The 21,231-nt window shown below is 36.8% G+C and overlaps 4 protein-coding genes across 6 annotated transcripts; all 4 read left to right on the top strand.

Annotated features, from left to right (window-relative positions):
- Positions 1 to 14,012: 14,012 nt before the first annotated feature.
- Positions 14,013 to 15,956, top strand: LOC108088329 (clotting factor G beta subunit). 3 transcript variants are annotated; one of them, XM_017186068.1, is made up of 4 exons: positions 14,013 to 14,079; positions 14,652 to 14,990; positions 15,346 to 15,641; positions 15,704 to 15,956. In XM_017186068.1, exons 1-4 carry the CDS (start codon positions 14,013 to 14,015, stop codon positions 15,857 to 15,859), a joined length of 858 nt encoding a protein of 285 aa, XP_017041557.1. In that variant the 3' UTR covers positions 15,860 to 15,956. The 3 variants fall into 3 exon arrangements, with proteins under 3 accessions (XP_017041557.1, XP_017041558.1, XP_017041559.1); XM_017186069.1 differs by lacking the exons at positions 14,013 to 14,079; positions 14,652 to 14,990 and adding an exon at positions 15,055 to 15,179; XM_017186070.1 differs by lacking the exons at positions 14,013 to 14,079; positions 14,652 to 14,990 and adding an exon at positions 15,071 to 15,290.
- Positions 15,957 to 16,941: 985 nt separating this feature from the next.
- LOC108088326 (peptidyl-prolyl cis-trans isomerase G) lies at positions 16,942 to 18,384 on the top strand. Its single transcript, XM_017186066.2, has 2 exons — positions 16,942 to 17,007; positions 17,065 to 18,384. Exons 1-2 carry the CDS (start codon positions 16,985 to 16,987, stop codon positions 18,077 to 18,079), a joined length of 1,038 nt encoding a protein of 345 aa, XP_017041555.1. The 5' UTR covers positions 16,942 to 16,984; the 3' UTR covers positions 18,080 to 18,384.
- A 217-nt stretch (positions 18,385 to 18,601) lies between these two features.
- On the top strand, positions 18,602 to 20,052 carry LOC108088328 (dysbindin protein homolog). The gene is made up of 2 exons (XM_017186067.2): positions 18,602 to 19,490; positions 19,549 to 20,052. The coding sequence occupies exons 1-2, from the start codon at positions 18,725 to 18,727 to the stop codon at positions 19,647 to 19,649; spliced, it is 867 nt and encodes a 288-aa protein (XP_017041556.1). The 5' UTR covers positions 18,602 to 18,724; the 3' UTR covers positions 19,650 to 20,052.
- On the top strand, positions 20,045 to 20,816 carry LOC108088330 (glutaredoxin-C4). Its single transcript, XM_017186072.1, has 4 exons — positions 20,045 to 20,079; positions 20,169 to 20,388; positions 20,444 to 20,548; positions 20,606 to 20,816. The coding sequence occupies exons 1-4, from the start codon at positions 20,060 to 20,062 to the stop codon at positions 20,699 to 20,701; spliced, it is 441 nt and encodes a 146-aa protein (XP_017041561.1). The 5' UTR covers positions 20,045 to 20,059; the 3' UTR covers positions 20,702 to 20,816.
- The last annotated feature ends 415 nt before the right edge of the window (positions 20,817 to 21,231 follow it).

The following is a 21,231-nucleotide window of genomic DNA, read 5'->3' as shown; positions in this document are numbered from 1 at the left end:
CGACTTTGAATTCTGAAACTATTTGACTACGTGAAATAACATCCTTGCTCTGGTAATCAACGGCAACTCCCCCACTAATTACGAACATCGGAAACTGGTCTACAAATTGTGAATGTATCCGTAACAGGCCATATTAAATTTCATTGAAGGGAGAACAAAGCGGAAGTAAATTTCATTATTTTGATTTCAACGAGATCAGTCTTCTGGCAAGTCATCGTTTTTTCATCATTACGACGGTGATCATGATGAGCAAGCTGGCACCGGATCTGCGCAGCCGCAGCGACCGTTAACACCCATTGCAGTTTTTTCGAGTTGGTAGAGGAAACGCTCCGTAAACCCCAAATCCCAACCCTATAACTAGCAAAGCATAATGAAAATATGCCATACTGACGCTGCAGTTGCAGGGCTGTCAGACGATGATTGCGGCGATGCTGTATGGAATATGCATTGTATACACGCAGTGTGTTTTTCTGTGCCCCCTTCGACGATTTTGAGCAAGGATAACGAACTCCAGAGTCCGGATCGAAAACCCTCTCTCCGTCTACCCTTTTCACGGCATTGAATTTCCCCCTTTCATTTTTTAGGCCGTCTCGCATTTGTTTTTGTTTTGTCCTCGGCGAGATTTTTTTTTAGCAGCGGGTTGAACGATTTTTTTCGCAGCTGCTCGGGGTTTTACGGTTTTGTGAATCGCTGAAAGTTGATCACCACTTGATGGGAAACCACTCGAGTTTCGACTGCGATCGAAGTGTAGGTGTTGGAGATCAATAGGGGGACAACTTTACTGCGGGCCTGCCCAGAAATTAGCTTTCTGCCATTACCCAAGTACCAAGAAAATGTGGCACCCAAAAGACATTCTACTTCTTCTCATATTTTACTGCTCATCCCCTTTTTTTGGAAAAGAAAAGCGAAGCCGGGGAAGTGTTCAAAAAACCGTAAGTAATTGCTGGGATATGCGTGCAAATATTTTCTTTTTTTGCCCAAAAACCCTAACCGTTTTTTTACAGTTTTCGCTAACCCTCCCCTCGTTTGCAATTAAAAAAGCAAAAAACTATAGAAAAGAAGAGGACTATTTGGGTTCGGGTTCACTGTGCAAAAAGGCTAGATGAGGAGCGTGATTGTGGAATGATCGGGAAAACGAAATCTGAACTTAATGCACTCTCCTCGGGGAAATGGAAAAATTGCTTGATTGAGTGACAGTCTGTGTGGAGCAGATGATATATGGTTTTGCTAGGATCTTGAGGAGCCCATGCAAATTAGGGGTTGATCTGCTCCCAATTCATTTGTCCCTCCTTCGGAGTCTCAAATTAGTTGCGCATCTTGCGTACATTTGTCGGGGTCGCCTACCTTCGTTTTTACCTTTTTTACGGTTGACAAAAGAAGGGACGAAATCCTGTAAAAAATCTACGTTTTTTCCTTTTAGCAAGGCGTCTTGCCGAGGGGAGGACGATCTGTTTGTTACCTGGCCTTTGGCATTTTCCCATATTCCTTACAGTTCATTCACCTCGCAGACAGGGATCACGATCCCAATGGGAAGCGTTGCATCAGTTGCAGTTGCAGCATCAACACAGAAGATTATTCAAGATCTGCCGGATCACTCAGCAAATGTTTCAAATTATCATAAAAAGGGTTAGATGCTAAGCTGATGAATTGTTTACGGAACTGATAGTGAATTAATTCGTTTTGGAATAATGAGATATTTACAGTCATCTGCGAGTAAAATAGGCTGCTTGGGATTATAATCCTTTAATCTATTTTATATATAAAAGGGCTTAGCAACGTAGTAAATAAATATATTATTTTTCATAATATACAGAAACTTCCTAACTTCTTCTACTTAGATTAAGAAAAATTGAATGCGGTACTAAAGTACAGTAAAAAATTCAAGAGAAACCTATACTGATTTTACACCAATTTTAGTTTTGTTTTTAATACATTAAAACAATCCAATAAATTACAAGTTTGTTTTACTATTTTCAATATTCTATTATTAAAAACCAAAAAAAAAGTAGGAAAATCAAGAAACTTAAAATTTTATATTTTATATAAACTTTAAATTTTTTTCGAAAACAGACTTAGTTTTTAAACATATTTTTCACTTCTTTACTAATATTGGGTGCTTGTATAATTTTGTAGTGCTCATTTCATTTATTGGTAAATGTCATTTTGTTTATAAATAACATTTCAAACACTGATCAATGTAGTCTATGTTACTTTCATCACAAATTATTTAAATTATTCCATTTGCTTTTTAAACAGTTTTATTCCAGCTTTTTCAAATAACAGAATGCAAATGAACGAAAAAATCAAATAAAAAAATAATTTGACAGACAGGCAAGGAACTGAACAAAGAGAGAGCGCAGACCAAAAACCGACCAAATGTCCTTTGAAAAGGAAGCGGGAAGAGCGATGGAACAGCCAGAAATCAAGGCAGCCCAAAAAGCGCGCCAAACGGAGATTTCTAAAAAACGGTCGAAACAAAGAGAGGATCGGAAATCGGAGTTGGCTGTCTGGGATTATTGGGCAAGGCCAACTTCATAATGACGCAAAGGCAGATCATGACGATGGGATAATGATAGTGTGAGACTGTGTTTGCACAATTTGCAGGCTCACACACACCGGCACACACAATCCCAATCGAAATCAAACAATAGGGAGAGGCAACGACAACCCGTTTTTTAAGGGTTCCCAAAGCAGCCCGAAAAGGGGATGAACATCATCCTCCTGCCCTTTCCAAGCCAAATTACGATTCACCCCTTTGTAAAACTCTAAAAAAAGAGGCGAGAGCGATCGCTTCAAACTTTTTCGCAGCAGCCGCCACGAAAATTTTAAAAAATTATTTTCGGCGCATTCGGACGGGGAATTAGTCGTGGAAAGTGCGTGGCCGGATAAGCAACATATCTCCGAGAAGAGCAATAAAATTTTCTTCTAAATTCTTTCATAGTCTAACAATTTGTCAAGATAAAACTAATAAATTTCTTGTTCCTTTGGAGGACTCTTATAAAATACAATACAATTTCTTTGAATTCCTAAACTCACCTCAAAAACACAACTTTGCAACGTAAAAAGAAACCTATAAAATAATAAAGCTCTGAATTGAAATAAACCAGAAACATTAAAAAAAAACAACCAAAAATTTTGAAACTATAATAAATTATTTCCGGAAAAAAAATTTGATTTAGTTCCATGCAAGGTATTGTCCTAAAATTTACAATCGTTTAAAATGTGTTAAAATTTTTTAATCGGAGATTATCGGAGATTGATAACAGCTGGATAAAAATTTAAAAAAGTGCCCGGCAAAATTATTATAAATATACACACACACCAAATTTATATAAAAGCACGTGGTCCTTGCGGAATATTTTTTGGATTTTGCGCATTTGAAACTTTAAAGTGTAAAAAGAGAAAGAGCGACAGCGAACCAAAAAGCAAAGCAGACGCCGCGTGGAGAGAAAAAAGTGAAAAACGCCGACAAAATAATAGCAAAAGAAAATTTATGAAAATCGAACTCGCATCTCATTCTGGTCACATTTTATTTGTTTAAAACAAACGTTCAAAAGTTGCACAAAAAACAAAATTATACAAAATTAAACAAAACTATTCATTCAAAAGTTTACCAAGAATTAAAACATTATATCTGCTCAAATTATTGAATGCAAAATTGGTGAATTTTTTGGTAAGCTTTTCCGGACACAAAAATTTGGCAAACATCGAAGAATTGGACTCAAAGTACTTTGTGAATCGTTTAAACAAATTTATGTAAAAATTCATTACATAAACATTTATTTTGGTTAATTTAAGACCCTTTTTTAGCATGTGTACGTATAGAGACAGCAGACCTTTTTCAAAGATGGCCGCCGGGAGTGAGAAGGACTCGAGGCGAGGGTGGTTGAGTTTAGTGGACGGAGGGGGAGGTGGCTGTTGCTCTTTTTATGCGAAACAGTCCGAATAAATCTAAAATAGTAAACCATAAGGAGCAAAACATTCAAAACCTCTGCTTAAAACCGAACCTATTCACCAAAAGCAAAAAATAATTTTTTAACCAAATCAATTGAAAGCTAAACTTCAATTTTCAAAATCTATTTTTCTCTTATTTTAGAAAAATATTTTACTGCTTCACAAAAAGAACAAGAAAATCTTTGTATTATAATATTAACATACCAACAAATTAAATTACAAGAAATTAAAACAAGATTCGAGACACTATAAAAGCCGGTAAATCAGAGATATATATAAACAATAAATATTTTAGAAGGATGTTGGAGTTAGTTTTAAGCCATCAGTCGTTTTTGGCCAGAATCATTTCAAGCTTAACACAATTATCAGCACAATTATGATTGCTGATTTAATTGATAATTCCTCCTTCGGATAATTTATAAAATCAGAACTTGTTTTACCAAAATAAAATGACTAACTATTCCCAAACAAATTAAACACCTTTTGCAATAATTTAAGTTGTTGATGAAACACAATTTAGGTTTATAACAAAAAGATGTTTAATTTGTTACCCAAATGTAGAAATCTGTATTAAAATGGCGCCTGAGAAACTTGATCAACAAATGTGATTTCTTATAAAAGTGTATAAATACAATTTAAGTAATTTTTGAGAAAAACTCAAATGGAATAGATATAAATTCAGAACAAAAATGATCCATTCAGCATTAATGATTACAACCAAAATACCGTTTTAAATTTTTAAATATTGTATGCAACCGATCCGTAGCTAATGTAATTCCAACAAACCAATTAAATTAACTACAAAAAGGTTCCCGAAATATTTCCAGTTTCGCAGACGCCATTTTATGCCACCAAAAATGACAACAAAGAACAAAATAAAACTAGAACCACCCCTCGTTCTGGCAAGTAGATCGCTGCAGAAAGCCGGACAGCCTGGCTGGTTCACTGACTGACCAGGCTAACAGAACATAACTCTATGACAGGAATCATCCCCCGAAACCAATAGAAAGAATACCACCACCACCATCGCGACGAGAACCCAGCAATCGTGGAGTGGTCAAGCCGAATGAGCTGCTCAAAATAACAATAACAATTTAGTGGTAGGCAGGGAGGGTAACAGTCCGGTATGACTGCATATGGGAAAAGACCTTGTGCTGGTCAGTAAAGTTACAAAAATGGCCAATGGCCACTGAGTATGGGAACAAAATGGCAAGTTGAAGTCAAATTTCACACCGGCTGTAAGTGCAGAATTATGCTTGCGAAAACTATTTAAATATTTGCATTGGGAAAGAGTGGAAGGAATACCTGGGATGACTTTTTAAATATTTAAATGAGGAAGGGGTAGTAGAAACACTTCTAAATACATTTGACCATGTCCTTACTGCCGAATTTCGACACTTGCAGATATTACAGAAGCAACAATTGCCATTTTTGGTGATATTCTTATAACAACATAATCTTTTTTCTGTTTAATATAATTTCTTATACACATCCATAAACAGAAATTGTTCACCAAACATTAATTTTAAAGGATTTATACAAAAATATTTAAAAGAAATAACTTGTTTCCTCTTTTTATTTTCCTAAATCTTAAAGCGATTTTAACTGAAAATAAGCGGTATATTCACGTTTTCATTATAACTCTAACAATAACGAACAAAAATCGAATTATTTTAGGAAGATAATAAAAACATCTTTGAAATATTTGGGCCATCATTATAATTCTAACAATAACGAACATTACATTTGTAAAATCAAAATATTTTAGGAAGATAAAAAAAACATCTATTTGGGCCATCATTAATAAGTTTTGGGAAATACGCATCAAAACGAATATAAACTTTATACTAAAAAATTGTTTTATACAATTCAGTCATATATTTCTATCTGTGTTAATATCCAAAGATTTAAAAGACTTTTCTTACAAGACATACATCTCAATGCATGTTATACAACTTCTTTAAATAAAATGACTAGCCCAAATTGGATTACTTTTTAGTAACAACATCCTCAGGTTAGAAATCCAAAAATAACAACAGCAAGAAAAATCATAGTTTCGACGAGCCAAAGCTCTATACCCTGCCAGTTAAAGTTTCTGTCTTTTGAGATGTATTCCTTTTTCTATCCCAGTTCTTTAAACAACAGCAAAATTTGATTACTTCGACTTTTCCATAGATTTTTTCATTTTTTTATGGCAGCTATATGAAATAATAGTCTTTAATCTAAACTAATCTTTAAAAAAAAACTTTTTTTAACAATATCGAAGATTTGACGACGAAGTAACTATACTTTCCTTAGTTTCTTTCTATGACAGCTACATATATAATTTAATTTTTCGATTTTAGCGAGCTATTTGAAATATAGAAGTCTTTGGAGAACTAACATTCCAATACTCATTAAAAACAAATCTGCTGATTTCAGTGATCAGTGATCAAAACGATATACGCGCCAAGTTGAATCCAATTTTTTTTTTATTTTAATACTCGTTGAATACTCTACATTCATCTCCATGCTGTTGTGAAACAAACAACAACCATTTAATTACATTTATACATACAACATTTTAAAAACATTTAATGTAACAAAACATTTATTTTATATAGATTTTTGACCTTCCTCAGTTAAACTTTTGGTAATGTTTCAGTGGTAAGGTTTCTAGTAAAAACATACAAATGGTCAAACGAATATGTCTAGATTAACTTATTTTTTTTTTTTATGGGGCCTGGGGTCCTCCTTCACATCGCTGCAAAGAATTAACCTCTGCGAGCCTTAAAATTGTTATAATTAATTGCTTGCTATCTAACATTTACATAGTAACCATGTAATATGCTTTAAAATTTAAATTTAAAGTTTAAATTATCTTCATAGCATATCGCCGAAGACATAGTTCGGTCCAGCTCAGTTTTGGGCAGAATTATGTCTATTTTATCTGGCGGAGTTGTATCGTTTTAAAAAAGGAGATATATCTCTTAAAGATGTCATCGAATATATAACGCAAACTATCTAAAAAATGTATGCAATTTGCTTGTATTTTTTTTTTTTGGGTTTTATTAAAAATACTATACACAAGTGAATTCTGCAATTATGTTCAAAGGGATTTACGAGTACTCTTGGTATTGCGTAATGTATTAGAGATTTTTGTGGAACTTAACCCTTAGTTACAAAACGAAAGACCATATGTAGTCGCACGAAACTTAAAACACACAATACCTTACATTATACTAAACTACTTTAACATTGGGCACGACCGTTCCAAACCTCAAATTTGTAATCATTATCAAACAAAAACAGATTGTTTAACTGTCCAAATCGAATTCTAACAAAGTCACAGTGCCCTAGATGTCGTAAATTAACTTAAATAACAATCTGGTCATTGTATTGACATTAAATCCCATTACAGGGAATAACATGTATATATCCTTGAAGTATAAAGTTCTCGGATTAAACACAGTTTGCAACAGTTGGCGGATATACTCGTACATATGTATGTATTTCCTGCCGTGACTACAAATTTCAATAGAGCGTGGTATTATATAAATATTGAGCTGGACTTCGAAAATACAATTTTTAAAGAAAAAAAGAGAATCAGTTAAACAAAAACCCTTGTCAAACCCATTTCCGATAAAGTTAATAAATTGGTAAACATTTGTCCAAATATGAAAATTCTCAAACACAGTTAAAACTTTTATTAGCTGCCTTCTTATGAAGTTAAATTTTCAACTTAAAAATACCTATTTAGCAGCAACACTTTACCCATCTTCTTGGACCCCATTTTTAATTATTCACGAATTAAAGTCGTCCCCTGCTAATTTTGACTCTTTATTTGTCATTGGATCAATCTATAAATGGAAGGACTATTTGACGTCACTTCCCGACAATTAGCAGCGAATGCCTGAACTCAAGCAGAATACACGAGCAAACACCTGAGCTCTTGACACGATGTACTATACTATACTGTCCCCACATTTCCCCCACCCTTCGACAACTGCCCTTTTTCTCGCCGCTGCCAGCGATCAAATGAAAAGCATGGAAATGCATTTTCCATGTTAGCTGCTAGTCAACCTGCGTAATTGCGCATTAAATATGCAGAAAAGTAGGCAAAACGAGCGGAAAATATGCAGGCAGCGAAGGAAAATCGAAGGGGGGATCGGGAAATGGGAAATGGGAAGTCCTACGCTGACCAAATTGCTGTGGCAAGTGTGGAAATATTTCGTATCAACAGACATTATTGCGCTTGACAGTTTTTACTGTCAACCACCCCCCGGAAAACCCTCCCCCGCTCATCAAAGTGACATCTGACTTGCCGCACACAGCCAGCACATCTCCATATCCTTTTTACGTAACAATCCCGAAAAGGTTGAAAGTCGAAGTCAGCTAGCAAAAAGCCACAATTCTCTCACTTTTTTCGTCCGTTTTCCTGATTTAATTGACGAGTGCTCGGTAGGATGTGTCAGGTGTGGCGGAGTCGGGGATCCAAGAAATAACCTTAATAGATTTTCCATTTATGCCCATTAGGCCTTGGAAAGGCCATTTTTCCCGGACTGAAATAATAAGTTATGCGACTGCAACTGGTCAGAAGGATTGATGGCGTCGAATGTGGATTATATTAAGGCTGGCTTAATTAATATAAAAGCATCATTTAAAATGCGCAGAGGAAGAAAGTTTCATTATTTTTATATTCTCTAAAAGGAAAAGCTAAAAGATTGCAAACTTTTTGTTAAAATTTATGCTTTATATAAATTAATTAGTTTGAAGACCTTAATATAACATAACATAATATATAACATTAATATAGTTATGTTACACTTTAAAAATGCTGCCATGGCTTAAATCAATTGTGTTTGATATACTTTTGACTTAAACTAATGTGCATTTATACCACTGTACAAATTTATTTACTTGACCAAATTAACTTCTCATTATTCTAATCATGTTTTTGGCGTTTTAAAAATATTCTTTCAGTTTTTCAATAAGGCAATGCGTATCGAAGATCGTTTTATTTGTTAATTCATAAACACCATTTGATTTGAAACCTTCAAAAAATAGTTTGAGACCTTTCCCCACTGATACTTTCTTACCATCTGACTGAATAAAATTCTTAACCAATAAAATTCTTAACCAATAACGTATCCCTAAGTGCATAGTCTTAAACCCGATTTCTTATTGTTTGCCTTCTCGCAATCTAATTAGCCAACAACTAATTTCGAACCACAACTGTCTGAGTTAAACTTGAACCGAATGTCGAGAAAGGAAAAGGTAAACAAGATTTTTCCGGCAAATCAATTAGAACGCTTTCCCCAAAAGTTGCAGGTTAAATTGTTGAAATGATAGAGTTTTCCGGGATCCATCGAGGCATCCCTTCCGCCCGGCGAAGTCCGATGGAAGCCGCCACTTGGCATTACAAATGGCTGAGACTTGGCTGGCTGTCAGTTTGGGTTCAGTTCGGTTCGGTTCGTGTTGTGTTGTTCTGTGACTTTTTAACCTAATGAATAATAAATTGGGCCAATTGTCACGCAAAAACAATGCCGCGGAATAGATGGATAAGGGTTTGCCGAATACCCAGAGACGATGATGTCAGGTCCGTGAAGTTGCCTTGTTTCCTTCTCCGGATTGTAGACACATTTTCCATTCACCGCTGCCTAGGTTTCGCTGTTTCTGTTTCTTTCGGCTGAAGTGTCGCCTTCGATGGATTTTGGCATTTGTTACAGAACTTGCACTCACCTGGGAAATCGTGGCAGGCATCTTGCAATGATTAGCACTTGCCCTACCTTTCGCTTTTGGTGGCGGCGGCGCCCACTTGCCACCTTCTACTTGCTACTTGCTACTTGCCGCTTGCCGCTTGCCACTTGCCACTTGCATTTGTTTTGCCACATCCCCGGCCGAGTCAGAAAGTAATTAGCATATTGAAATGTTGCACAGGCCTCGCCTCCCGAACAACTGTGTAAATAATTTAGCCAGCATATTTGATGCACTTCGCCTGCAAGCGCTGCACTTCCCGGTTCTTTGCAATGTCACATGTTTCCCGCTGGCCGGCTTCAATATTTAATTGCGAAAAATCTCCCTGCCGCGAAAGGGGTTAAGTGCGGCTATCTCCCGGTTAACTCGGCCCTCGGCCTCTTAAAAGCGTGTCAACAGCTTGTCAATCACAATTTGCCAAATAAAATGTAAGTGTCAGCTCATGGAAATTTAGTTGGCGAATGTGTTGATTGTGTTTTAGTTGCGGCTGCTCGAAAATAATTGAAGAGCGGTGGGGCCAAGTTAACTGATATGGGATGTTCTCTCAGGACCTGACATCTTAAAATTTAAGTGCGATAAATGTAAGCATGTAACAGTGTTTTAACTGTAGATCTTTGCAAAAGATAGGAAAGAAAAACCTTTTTAGCCCCAAAAAATCGAAATCAACAGCTAATTTTGCAACGACCGCACATACGAGATTGAAACCATTTTTTAAATACAGTTTGTGACATTCAGAGTTTTTAAGATCTTTTCTATTTTATATTTGATTAGTTCGAATGGCTTCTGAAATACATTTTATATTCATCAAATTCATTTGTTGATAAAAAATTTTTATTTTTTACCAAAAGATTATCAGTTATAAAATAAACCTCATAATTGTCAAACTTCCATATTTAGATTCAAGCAGTAAATATACCTGTCCAATTACGTGAACAATACCCACAAATGTATAACTTTTTACCCACATTAAATACAATTTAACAAGTTAATACGTATTTTCGAGGAGAAAACATTATTTTAAAGATTCCAAGGCTTTTAATATCAACACTATTTAACATTTTTATTAGGATTTCACATATAATAATGACATTAAATCGTACAGACCTATTACTAATTATTTTACGTGGAACATAGCATACATGACGGTAGCCATTAACCACTTCCTATATAAATATATGCAAACAATAAATATTTTAATAACTGCAATAGCCCATTTTTCCGTACTCCTAAATATATCGGTCACTTTGCATTTAAAGAAACTAAAAAAGCCCATTTAAACATTTAAGAACTGCTTATATTACAGAGGTGGTAAATCAAACCTCTCAAACTATAAAAACACAAAACTACCTATAAGTAAAATTCCAAATTTGTCATAATTTACGCCTGCGCAGAATGAACTAGTATTGGGCCAAAGCAACAAAAACAAGAGCAAGGACGCTCATTGGTCGCCTGGAAAAAGGATGCCGAGCGAGAGCCGAGGCGCTGTCGTTTGCATAACACGCATACGCCGCATAGGCCCAAAGGATAAAAGCCGCTGCCGACGAGGGATGTTGCTTCCTTGTTGGCTTTCGCTCGGCTCGCGATGGCCCTTCGTTCGTGTTGCTTGGCAACTTCCGCCAGGATCACAAGGATACAACGTCAGCGCCCGGAAAGCCGTATTGCAGTTCCGGTGCGGCTCTCACACCGAGCAGACGTGTTGGCCTGCCTAAATAACATCCTCCCATCTTGTGCTTTGTGATTCTGAAAATAGTGTAACCCTTTGGCTAAAGTTTGGTTCTTTTATATAAGAGCTCCTGAACGGACACTTATATAATTTTGATTGTTGCTCAGAAAGCCCTCATTACTTAACAGCTGGCTTTCGAGCAATAATTGAAACCAAATAAGTGATCCTTACAACGAAAGTGAATTTTGATACTCTTATATGGTAAGTGAACAACGATTTTATTTATTATACAATTACAGAAAAAAATGCGTTAAATTTGAAAATCCTGTTATCATATTGCAATAACTCTTGCTCAATAACGAAGTTATATTTGATGAAATTAAGTTAACTGCTTATTCAAGTTTAGTTATGTGCTCTAATACTAAAAAATGTAATCCGATGAAAATAATATATCTCGAAAAATTATTAAGCAGTACACTATGTTTGCTTATGACACTTTATTCTTTTGTCTTTATTATTGCTTACTTATATTATTAAAGTAAAATATTTTTACTATACTATTACTACATATTACTGTATACTATTTACTATAACTTTTAAGGACAGCAAAAGCTTAGGTTCATAGCAAATCTGAAAATTAGAGAAGTTTACGGATATAGAAAAATAGTATTTCGACCAATTGCTTAAATTTCTTGGCTAAGGACATAAGGACGTAACCATAATTAAGATGACCCACCTTAACTCAAACAAACTAACTTTGTATTTAGAATAAAATTTGGCTTCCCCAAAATCCGCTCTGGAAAGCTTACAGTTTAATAGGTTCACTGAGCTCCAAAACATTTCCTAGAGCTCGAAGCCCACCCGCATTGACAACATTTAAAGACTTCCCCCTTGCAATTAGTCACCAGAAGCAGCGTCGTTGAACTTCGCCAAACGAAAACAAAAGTGTAGCAAAAACAATTGTCAAGCCAAAGTACCTCAAATCGAGGCGACCTTCACATTGAATGTTCCTCTAAGTGTCGCCCAAAAGCGGGTGTCAATGCACTTGAAAACTTGTTTCTGTGGAGCCCCGCACTCGTGTTTGTTATTATTATTTATATTTGGTATCGGCTGTCAACGGCAGACAATGGATAGTGTTTTTAATAGGCGATTCGTTATGTGAATTAGCATTTAGTGAGAAACTGAAAAGCAACAAACTGCCGCGACCAATGAACTCGGATGGGATGGTTATCAGGTTTTCGGTTAAGGAACCAAAGTCATGAAATCAATTAGTATTCAAGCGTTTTTGCCTGGTCTACTGAACTGATTTGTCTGCTTTGACTGCGAATCAAGATTCTGGATAATGAATTATTTATGGTTGTCAGTCTTAATTTCGTCTTTCGGTTTCAATTCCTGATTGCTTAATTTGCTCACTTGGTAATTATGTATATGACGCACAATTGCACTTCCACCTGCATTTGAATATATTAGAAAGACAGATGGGGGATATAAATCGACCTTACAATATCGCCAGTTGCATTAAGGGGGTGAGCTTTAATAGCGTTAATTTTAAGGGCAATGTTAATGCCAAAGCGGCTAGTATTACATTGATTGCGCCGACATTGAATTTCAATTAATTTTTGGTCCCATCAAAATATTCATATGCAACGCAGACGTCTCCATTTGCATATTAGACCCGATGACAAGTCCAACTGTTGATGGAAATATGACGACTAAGGTTATTTCCAATGTGAGAACCAAATTATGCCAAATGCAGGCAATGACAAAACTGTAACAATTAAAGCACTAAAGAAGTTACAAGGTCTAGGAAATTGTGTTTAATGGAATTGAAGGTTAGGTAAAGATTATACCATTATAAACATTTAAATATTTAAAGAACGAGTGAAGTAAAATTAATTTTAAAGAATAAAATAAAAACTAATTTTACTATATTGTTTTTTATCTTGGAGAGAAGGAAAGGAAATTAAAAAAATATATATTATTATGCAATGATGATTGCAATCAGGTGATTTACAATTAACTTGTTAATATTTTCTCGGTTCACCTTAAATACGTGTTAATCGCATAAATATAATACTTAAATAAGGATAATGGGGCAATAAACTGGGCTGCAACCAACCTACCATATAGAGGCGCCAACAAATTATTCAGCATAAATGTTGTCACACCTTTTGTCGTACACTATTCAATGTCATGAACTTCGATGGGTCATAAAACGCAAAACACACAAAACTTTATTTTCGGCTATTGTTTACTTTTTGTTTTGTTTTCGTTTTGGTTTTTTTCGCAGCTCCTTAATTCTCCGACGAGCCAATTGAAATGCCAAAACGTGTGCACATGACTCCCGCACAAAACGATGAGACAGGCAGACAGTGCAGCGTGGAAAAAAGCTCGGCGACTGAGGCAACAGGTGCTAAGTGGGCGACTTCCGTTTGTTATCAGGCCAAGAGAGCGAAAGAGAGAGAGGGCTCCGAGAGCTTTGCGGCTAATCCGCATAGAACTCTGGACGAACGGGAAATAAGTCAGTGGAACAGAGAGGACGCCTAGACACCTATATATAAATTAATTGGCGCACAGAATTATTGCGGCAGTTTCGTTTAAGCTTGAACCGTGCTTAACGGGTTTTTGGTGCTCAGAACAATAGTTGTGTTCACAGAAAATGATCAAACTCGTATTCCTTTTCGCGATTCTGTCGCTGGTGAAAAGTGGACAGACCCAAATTGCTTGTGAGTTAACGGAATTCATCTAACAAAAACTATCAATTATGAAGAAGTTATCAAAATAATTCTAAAACGTACTACCTGTGGTCTTAAGGTTATAATTTTCCTGTTTCCCTAAAAGTAATATTCCTATAATCACAACGTTTTGCTTAATTCGGGATATTTGCGATTAAACATTTATATGTTCAATTTCACGTTTTTATTTTTCACGTGAAAAAAGCATTAAAGTCGGATCATCAATCTAAACAATTTCAATTTCATGCTTTCAAATACTGAGTTTAAATTTAATATTCTTGGTAAGTCTAAGGCAACATCCAATTATGCCATCCAAAAATTTTTTTTGCGATAATCTGCAAGCTTTGTATTTAAAATAATGTTTCTTTTAGCCACTTGGTTTTATTTAAAAAACATTTGTTACATATAATTATGTGTATTATAAAATCCACACTTTTTTGACTGAAGGTTAATTCTAGTGCGGAATATATTTTTTGCCATAAGCATCAAATATAAATAAATATATATATACATATACCTACTCTTTTAAAACAATATACTTTCCATATTGACTCCTATAATAGTTACCAATCAGCCTTGCTCGGTTCGAGTTCCAAAAATCGTGGGTGGCAGCGAGGCAGAACGCAACGAAATGCCCTTTATGGTTAGTCTTATGCGTCGTGGTGGCCACTTTTGTGGCGGCACAATCATCTCGGAGCGATGGATCCTCACGGCGGGTCACTGCGTCTGCAATGGGTTGCAGCAGTTCATGAAGCCGGCCCAAATCCAAGGCGTTGTGGGTCTCCACAGCATCAAAGAGTATCTCAACGGGATTGGAAATGGTCCGGATGCACTGAGAGTGGACTTCAAGAACATTGTGCCCCACCCCCAATACGAATGCAGTGACGTGAAACATGATATAGGTAAGTAGTCTTTGAAAAATCTTATTCTGACGTAAGCTTCTAAGGCTTGGAATACTTAGTCAACTAAAATTAAATTTATGTTAAAGATATACAAACTTTGCAGCACAACAATTATTTGCAACATAAAAGAATTGATAAAAATCACAGAAAATTACGTTCATTTTAAAAAACCGAAACCTAAATATAGTGGTAATGAAATGTGTAGATTAAAACTTTATTATAATTTTGAGTAACTTTATATTGTATGTCAATATGGCAATATGGTAAATGATATGATAAGGCTGAGTCAATTGAGTAAACGTAAGGTTTTTATCCATACATTTATTAAAATTGTTTAAAAACTATCCTTATTTAGCCCTCCTGGAACTGGTCCAGCCAATCAGCTTCTCCGCTCACATCCAGCCCAGCTGCGTGGGATCCGACAAAGGGCACCGAAGCCTGGAGCAGGAGTTTGGCACGGTTTCCGGTTGGGGCTGGACGCACGAGAACCAAGCGGAGAACGATCGGTCCGACGTTCTGCGTAAAGCCACCGTTAAGATCTGGAACAACGAGGCGTGCGAGAAGTCATACAAGTCGTTGGGAAAGAGTAACAAAATTGGGGAGACACAGCTGTGCGCCGGTTACGAAAACGGTCAAATTGATTCGTGTTGGGTGAGTATTCAGTTGGCAGTTATAGCACAAATGTTATGCTTTTGGTTCACTTACCTTCACAGGCGGATTCCGGCGGACCACTGATGTCCAAGGAGCATCATCTGGTGGGCGTGGTGTCCACTGGAATCGGTTGTGCTCGTCCTGGTTTGCCGGGAATCTATACGCGCGTCAGTAAATACGTGACTTGGATGCAGCAGGTGATAGGGGGCAGGAAATAGTTGTTGGCAACTGCAGTTGATTAATTGTGATTAATCTGTGATATTAGAATTAAAAAGATGATGTTTTGTTAACAATAAACGTTTTTTTAATGTGTGATCGCCATTTTTTGTTATTTCTATTGCCAACCTTTATAATTAAGATAAACCATTTGTTTGTTTCTACGAAGTTCATTGTCTGTCTTTTGTTCGTCTCAGAACCTATAAAAGCTACAACATAGAGATTGAGTTCTATTTTCGTCGAGTCCTTGCCAACTAAAGAAGCTAAAATATTGGGGTTCACTGTGTTCCAGGACTGAATGAAGCTATAAAGAAAGGCCAGTCCTATTTTAACAGCCACAAGCCGTGTGGCACCCACAGTTTTCATCACTTTGCTTTCATGTTTTGGGTTAAAGGCATGAAGATTTAACCACACCGAACTACTGACGATTTAAATCTATATACATAAAACTGTTCCTGATCTTGCTGAGTAAGAATACATATACCTTTTAGGGTCGTAAACTTATGTAGTTGCCAACGTTTGACTAAAATTATAATACCTACTTTAAGGATTTACAAATAGTTTAGTTCAGAATAAAAAAATATATATTTTTAGAAACTTCAAGTTTTGATATAGAGAATGCTTATAACAAAGAAATAAGAATGTCTGAAAATTAAATTTACTTTATAATATATAATACCCACTTCAAGGATTTAAAAATATGTAGTTTAGTTAGTTTAGCAAATGATAATTTTTCACGGAGAAGGCCAGAATCACTGCAGCAGTTAAGGACCTTTTTTTAGCGCAGTTGGAGATCGACTATAACTTAAAATATATTTAATATTTTTCTTAAAAAATTTCACTGTATATTCTTAAAAGATGTATAAATATATTCTGAAAATAATTAATAAAGTATTTTTTTTAGTAAAACTTCCCAAAAAACGACTTTTTTAGGCCGTCACACTAGTTGTGCCCCTTAAGTTTATGGAAATTCAAATTTTTGTGTTTTTACATATGTGGTAATCGGGAGTCTTGAATATATCGATACATTTTGTACTTCTTAGTATTTAGCCACTGTTAGAAGGCATATTTCGGTTCCTTACGTGTTGGTCACTCTAAATTAATGTCAAAACAAACGAAACACGAAAATGGATTCTCCCGAACTTACAAAGTAAATATATTTACTAAATACCATTCAACATTTAATTAAAATGCTGTTTTCCTCTAGTCAAGCCATCGCTGAGCTGATGCGAGAAATCGAAGGCCAGAAATCCGGCTTGAACACCCAAACACAAAGAGAACGAAAATTGAATCCTCTAGGCAAACCAAATAAGCGTTTTCTAGGCCGCACTATAAATACGGCTATTCGACATAATAAAAGAGAAAACGAACGGACGCAGGCCAATTGTCAAAAGAAGTTGCAGGATCTGGATGATATATATGAGAGGAGGAAGTCGAACTACTTTTACAACCGTGATGCAGGCCGAAATCGGAGTGTGGACCGAAGCAGGAGCAGAAGTTCCAGCAGAAGTCGCCGAAGGAGTCACAGTAGAGGTCGCTCAAAGAAGTCCAAAAAGCGACGCAGCAGAAGGAGAAGCAGTAGCAGTAGAAGTAGAAGTTCTAGTCACAGTCGCAGTCGCTCACATCGCAGGAAGAAACACAAAAAAAAAGCCAAGAAACACAAAAGGTCAAAACGGAGTCGTAGGAAAAGTAGCAGCAGTTGGGACCGAGAAATTCCGCCCAACAATCTTATAGCCCCACCTTCGGAAATATACCTTAACCATTCAAAACAGATGGCTTTGGCTGTTGCCATGGCCTACAGTCAAGTCCTCAATGCCAACAACCAAAGCAGAGAAAGCAATATTCGGCCATCTTCACCTTTGAGCGATATTGTTCGAGAACTAATGTCCGACGAAGAGCAGGAGAAATCCGACAAACCCAATGCTTTGTCCATTTTATCCAGCGATGAAGAAAAAACTGTCCTTACAATTGACGTAAGCTCGAGTTCCGAAACCCATGAAGATTATTCAAGCTCGGATACAGGCTCGGATTCCCCAAACAGCGCCGGCAGCTGCATAACCCTAAGTGAAACTGAATCTTGTAACAGTGATATAGAAATAATAGAGTGCCATGATAAACAGGAAAAGGCTATTGAACCTTTTCCTAAGCCCAATATCAATAATGAAAAGCAACAGGTGGCCGAAAGTGCCGCTCCTACGACCGTGGACCTGACTGAAGATTAGTTAAGCTATAGATTATTTATTAACTTAACGAAGAGAATTGTCTCTCGAAACCAACAACTTTGCTGCGGAATGATCCCAAAGTTTTACGATTAATCATACCGTGTGATAAAGTTGTTGTTTGGAAACAAGAATTTTAGGCTTCGAACACTTTGTCCTTATCGTTAAATTTTAATATGTGTTGAGATTATCAAAAGGTTTAAAAAAAAATACTATTACATACATTTATTTTTTAAATAGGCCTTGAGATTTATATCTGTTCAAAAATATTGAATAAATATATATTTTATGAATGTCTTTTAAATACATAATTTGGTCTATAAGGGGAACTCATTAAATAAATCCTGGTGGTTATTGCTATTACTCATAAATATTATTCAATGATCCTTAAGTGCATATGTAATTTATAATCGTTTTAATGGGTGAATGTAATCATAATAATTTAAAAAAATGTAATTTTACAGTGGAGGTACGCCCCTTGGGCAGGGTATTAAACTGTTGCTCTCTCTGGCCGATTTCTCCCACTCTCTCTCGCCACCTGCCCGAACAGCTGATTCTTTATTTACCACTTAATTTTCGATGGAAAACGCCAGCACGGAGAAGATTAGAAACTGATCAGTTAAAAAAATACAACATCGCGGCCACAGGATGTTTGGAAATCTTAAAAAGAAGCTGAGCAGTGCGATTCAGGAGGGGCTGGTGATATCTGAGAATCTGCAGCAGCAATATCGCCAGCGTGTCAGTTCCGGAAACTCGGGGAGCAGCCAAGCCAGCGGAATAACGACCCCCACATCGCCATTGGGCCTTAACGAGAGTTTGTCTTCCAGCAGAAGCAGTAATCTCTCCCTAAGTGCACCCTTTCAGCTAACCGATGGAGTACCCAGCCATCTGAATGTGGCAGCGGGTTGCAGTTTGTTGGCCAAATATGAAGACGATTGGCAGCAGATCCATGGAGCCAACGAGGAAAATGCGGAGAAGGCTGCCGCGATTGCCGATCAAATCTCTGGAGTACAATGCAAAGCCACCAATCAGCGCAGGATCATCAGTGAACTAAACAGTAGTCTGGCGGGGATTCCCACACTGATTGCCCAACTGCAAGTCAGCTCTAAGGTTCTGCAGTCCCTGGAGCAAATGGGTCAACAATTGGAGGTCGAGCTTGAGAAACTGGAGGATCTGTGCGAGGAGTGCGAGCTTCAGGAGTTTTTCCTAGAGCAGCAGTTTCAAATCTCGCGGCACAAGCAACGGAAGCTAAACGAATTGGAACAGTATCGTCAGCAGATCGCCTCCAAACACCAGTCCAAAATTCAGGACCAGGAGCAGAAGCTATTGCAACTGCAGAGAGAACGGCAGGCGGTCTTTGATGATGCCTTTCGTGGCGATATGGAGGAGTTCAAACAGCACGGCCAGCTGCCAAGTAACACTGAAAACGCAAAGCCCATTAAAATGTTTATCTCAAATATATTGTTTTCCAGAAATTCAAACCACCAGCAAAAGTTTGGCCCTAGAGGAAGTAGTCCTGGAACCCAACGAAGTGGAGACCAAGGATGCCCTTGAACAATTTCTAAACGGTTAACGTTTTAGCCCTCGCAAAAAACTCCACTTTGTGCCTTAAGTGCAATAAGCCGTGTAATTTGTTAAATATGTAATAGGAGATTCCAGAAGTCGTGACAACAACTAGAGCATAAAAGGGAATTGGACATTCTAATATTAAGTTACGAGCCAAAGTTGATTTGTAAATCTTTTTTAACAGATTCACTACGAACTGTTATCAAAGCTAAATTTAAAAAAAAAACTTCTGGAGTCTCCCTAATATTATCATTTTACAGAATTTGTTGATGTGGCAACGCCGCGTAATGTCTTTGACAGAAACATTTAAATGAACTTAGTTTTAAATTATAAGACATTTATTCATTTTACACACCAACTTACAGATGCCTTGAATTTTGTATGAACATATATAAAAGCCGAAAATAATATTCCAAAATGATTATGATTACGCGATGGTAATTGGGCAGGGCTGGCAACTCTAGCAAGAACCACAACATCTGATTAGTTAAAGAAACCCAATAAAAAAAGAGATAATTCTCCGCAGCTTACACCTGTCGCAGCTTTTATTGTGCCCCGCAACATCCCTCAAGTTTCCGTACCCTCTCCTTGACTTTGAGCTTATGGGCGCAGTTGGATCCGCTTTGAAGTCGCCAATCATCGATATGTCTTCCAAGCAAGCGAAATTCGTGGAAAATACAATTACCAGCAACAAAGTGGTGATATTTAGCAAAAGCTATTGTCCCTACTGCACGATGGCAAAAGAAGTAAGTTAAAAGACCTTCAAAAGTCCGAGGATCAAGATTAATCTTTGCTTTCTAGCCGTTCCGAAAGCTTAATGTTGATGCCCATATTATAGAGCTCGACGGAAATCCCGATGGCAACGAGATTCAGGCGGTTCTTGGCCAAATTACAGGTGCCAGAACGGTGGGTACCATCAGTTGAGAAACTTTAACCTAAGTTATTAAACCAAGTTATTTATAGGTTCCCCGCGTTTTTATTGATGGCAAATTTATTGGCGGCGGCACAGACATTAAACGAATGTTTGAAACAGGCGCTCTACAGAAATATTTCCAGTAAATAGGCAGTCGTTCAGTGTTCCACGCTCTGTGCAAATCTTATGTACAAAAGTTAAATCACGTTTTAAAGTTAATGTTCAAAGTCCTAAATAAAGTTTTTTAATAATGTCTGCTTACAAACTCACCTTTCAATATGTAGCACTAAAAACTGTTTGATATAAGAAATTCGCTATTATAAGTACAGCTAATAAACAACTCATAAACTTATTATTAGAATCGAGAATTTTCCTTGATAAGTTTCAGGGGCGGACGCAGAAAAAAATTTTGGGGGGTCCGATCGAAAAATTTTTGTTTTTTGGGGGTCCGATCAAAAATTTTTACGTTTGGGGGGGTCCGATCAAAAAATTTGTTCCTTTGGGGGGGTCCGACCAAAAAAAATTTTTAGTTTTTATGGTTGAAAAGCCGTGTGCTGTAAGGAAATTTGAAAAAGTCTGAGATTTTGGGGGGTCCGGACCCCCGGACACCCCCCTGCGTCCGCCCCTGATAAGTTTATTATATATAAAAATTATCGCTTCTGTAAGCCGCCGTATA

The sequence above is a fragment of the Drosophila ficusphila genome, unplaced genomic scaffold (genome assembly GCF_018152265.1).
Source record: "Drosophila ficusphila isolate 14025-0441.05 unplaced genomic scaffold, ASM1815226v1 contig_106, whole genome shotgun sequence".
In the NCBI taxonomy this organism is placed as follows: Eukaryota; Metazoa; Arthropoda; class Insecta; order Diptera; family Drosophilidae; genus Drosophila; species Drosophila ficusphila.
Note: the sequence above shows the minus strand (reverse complement) of the source record. Positions and strands in the feature narration are given on the sequence as shown.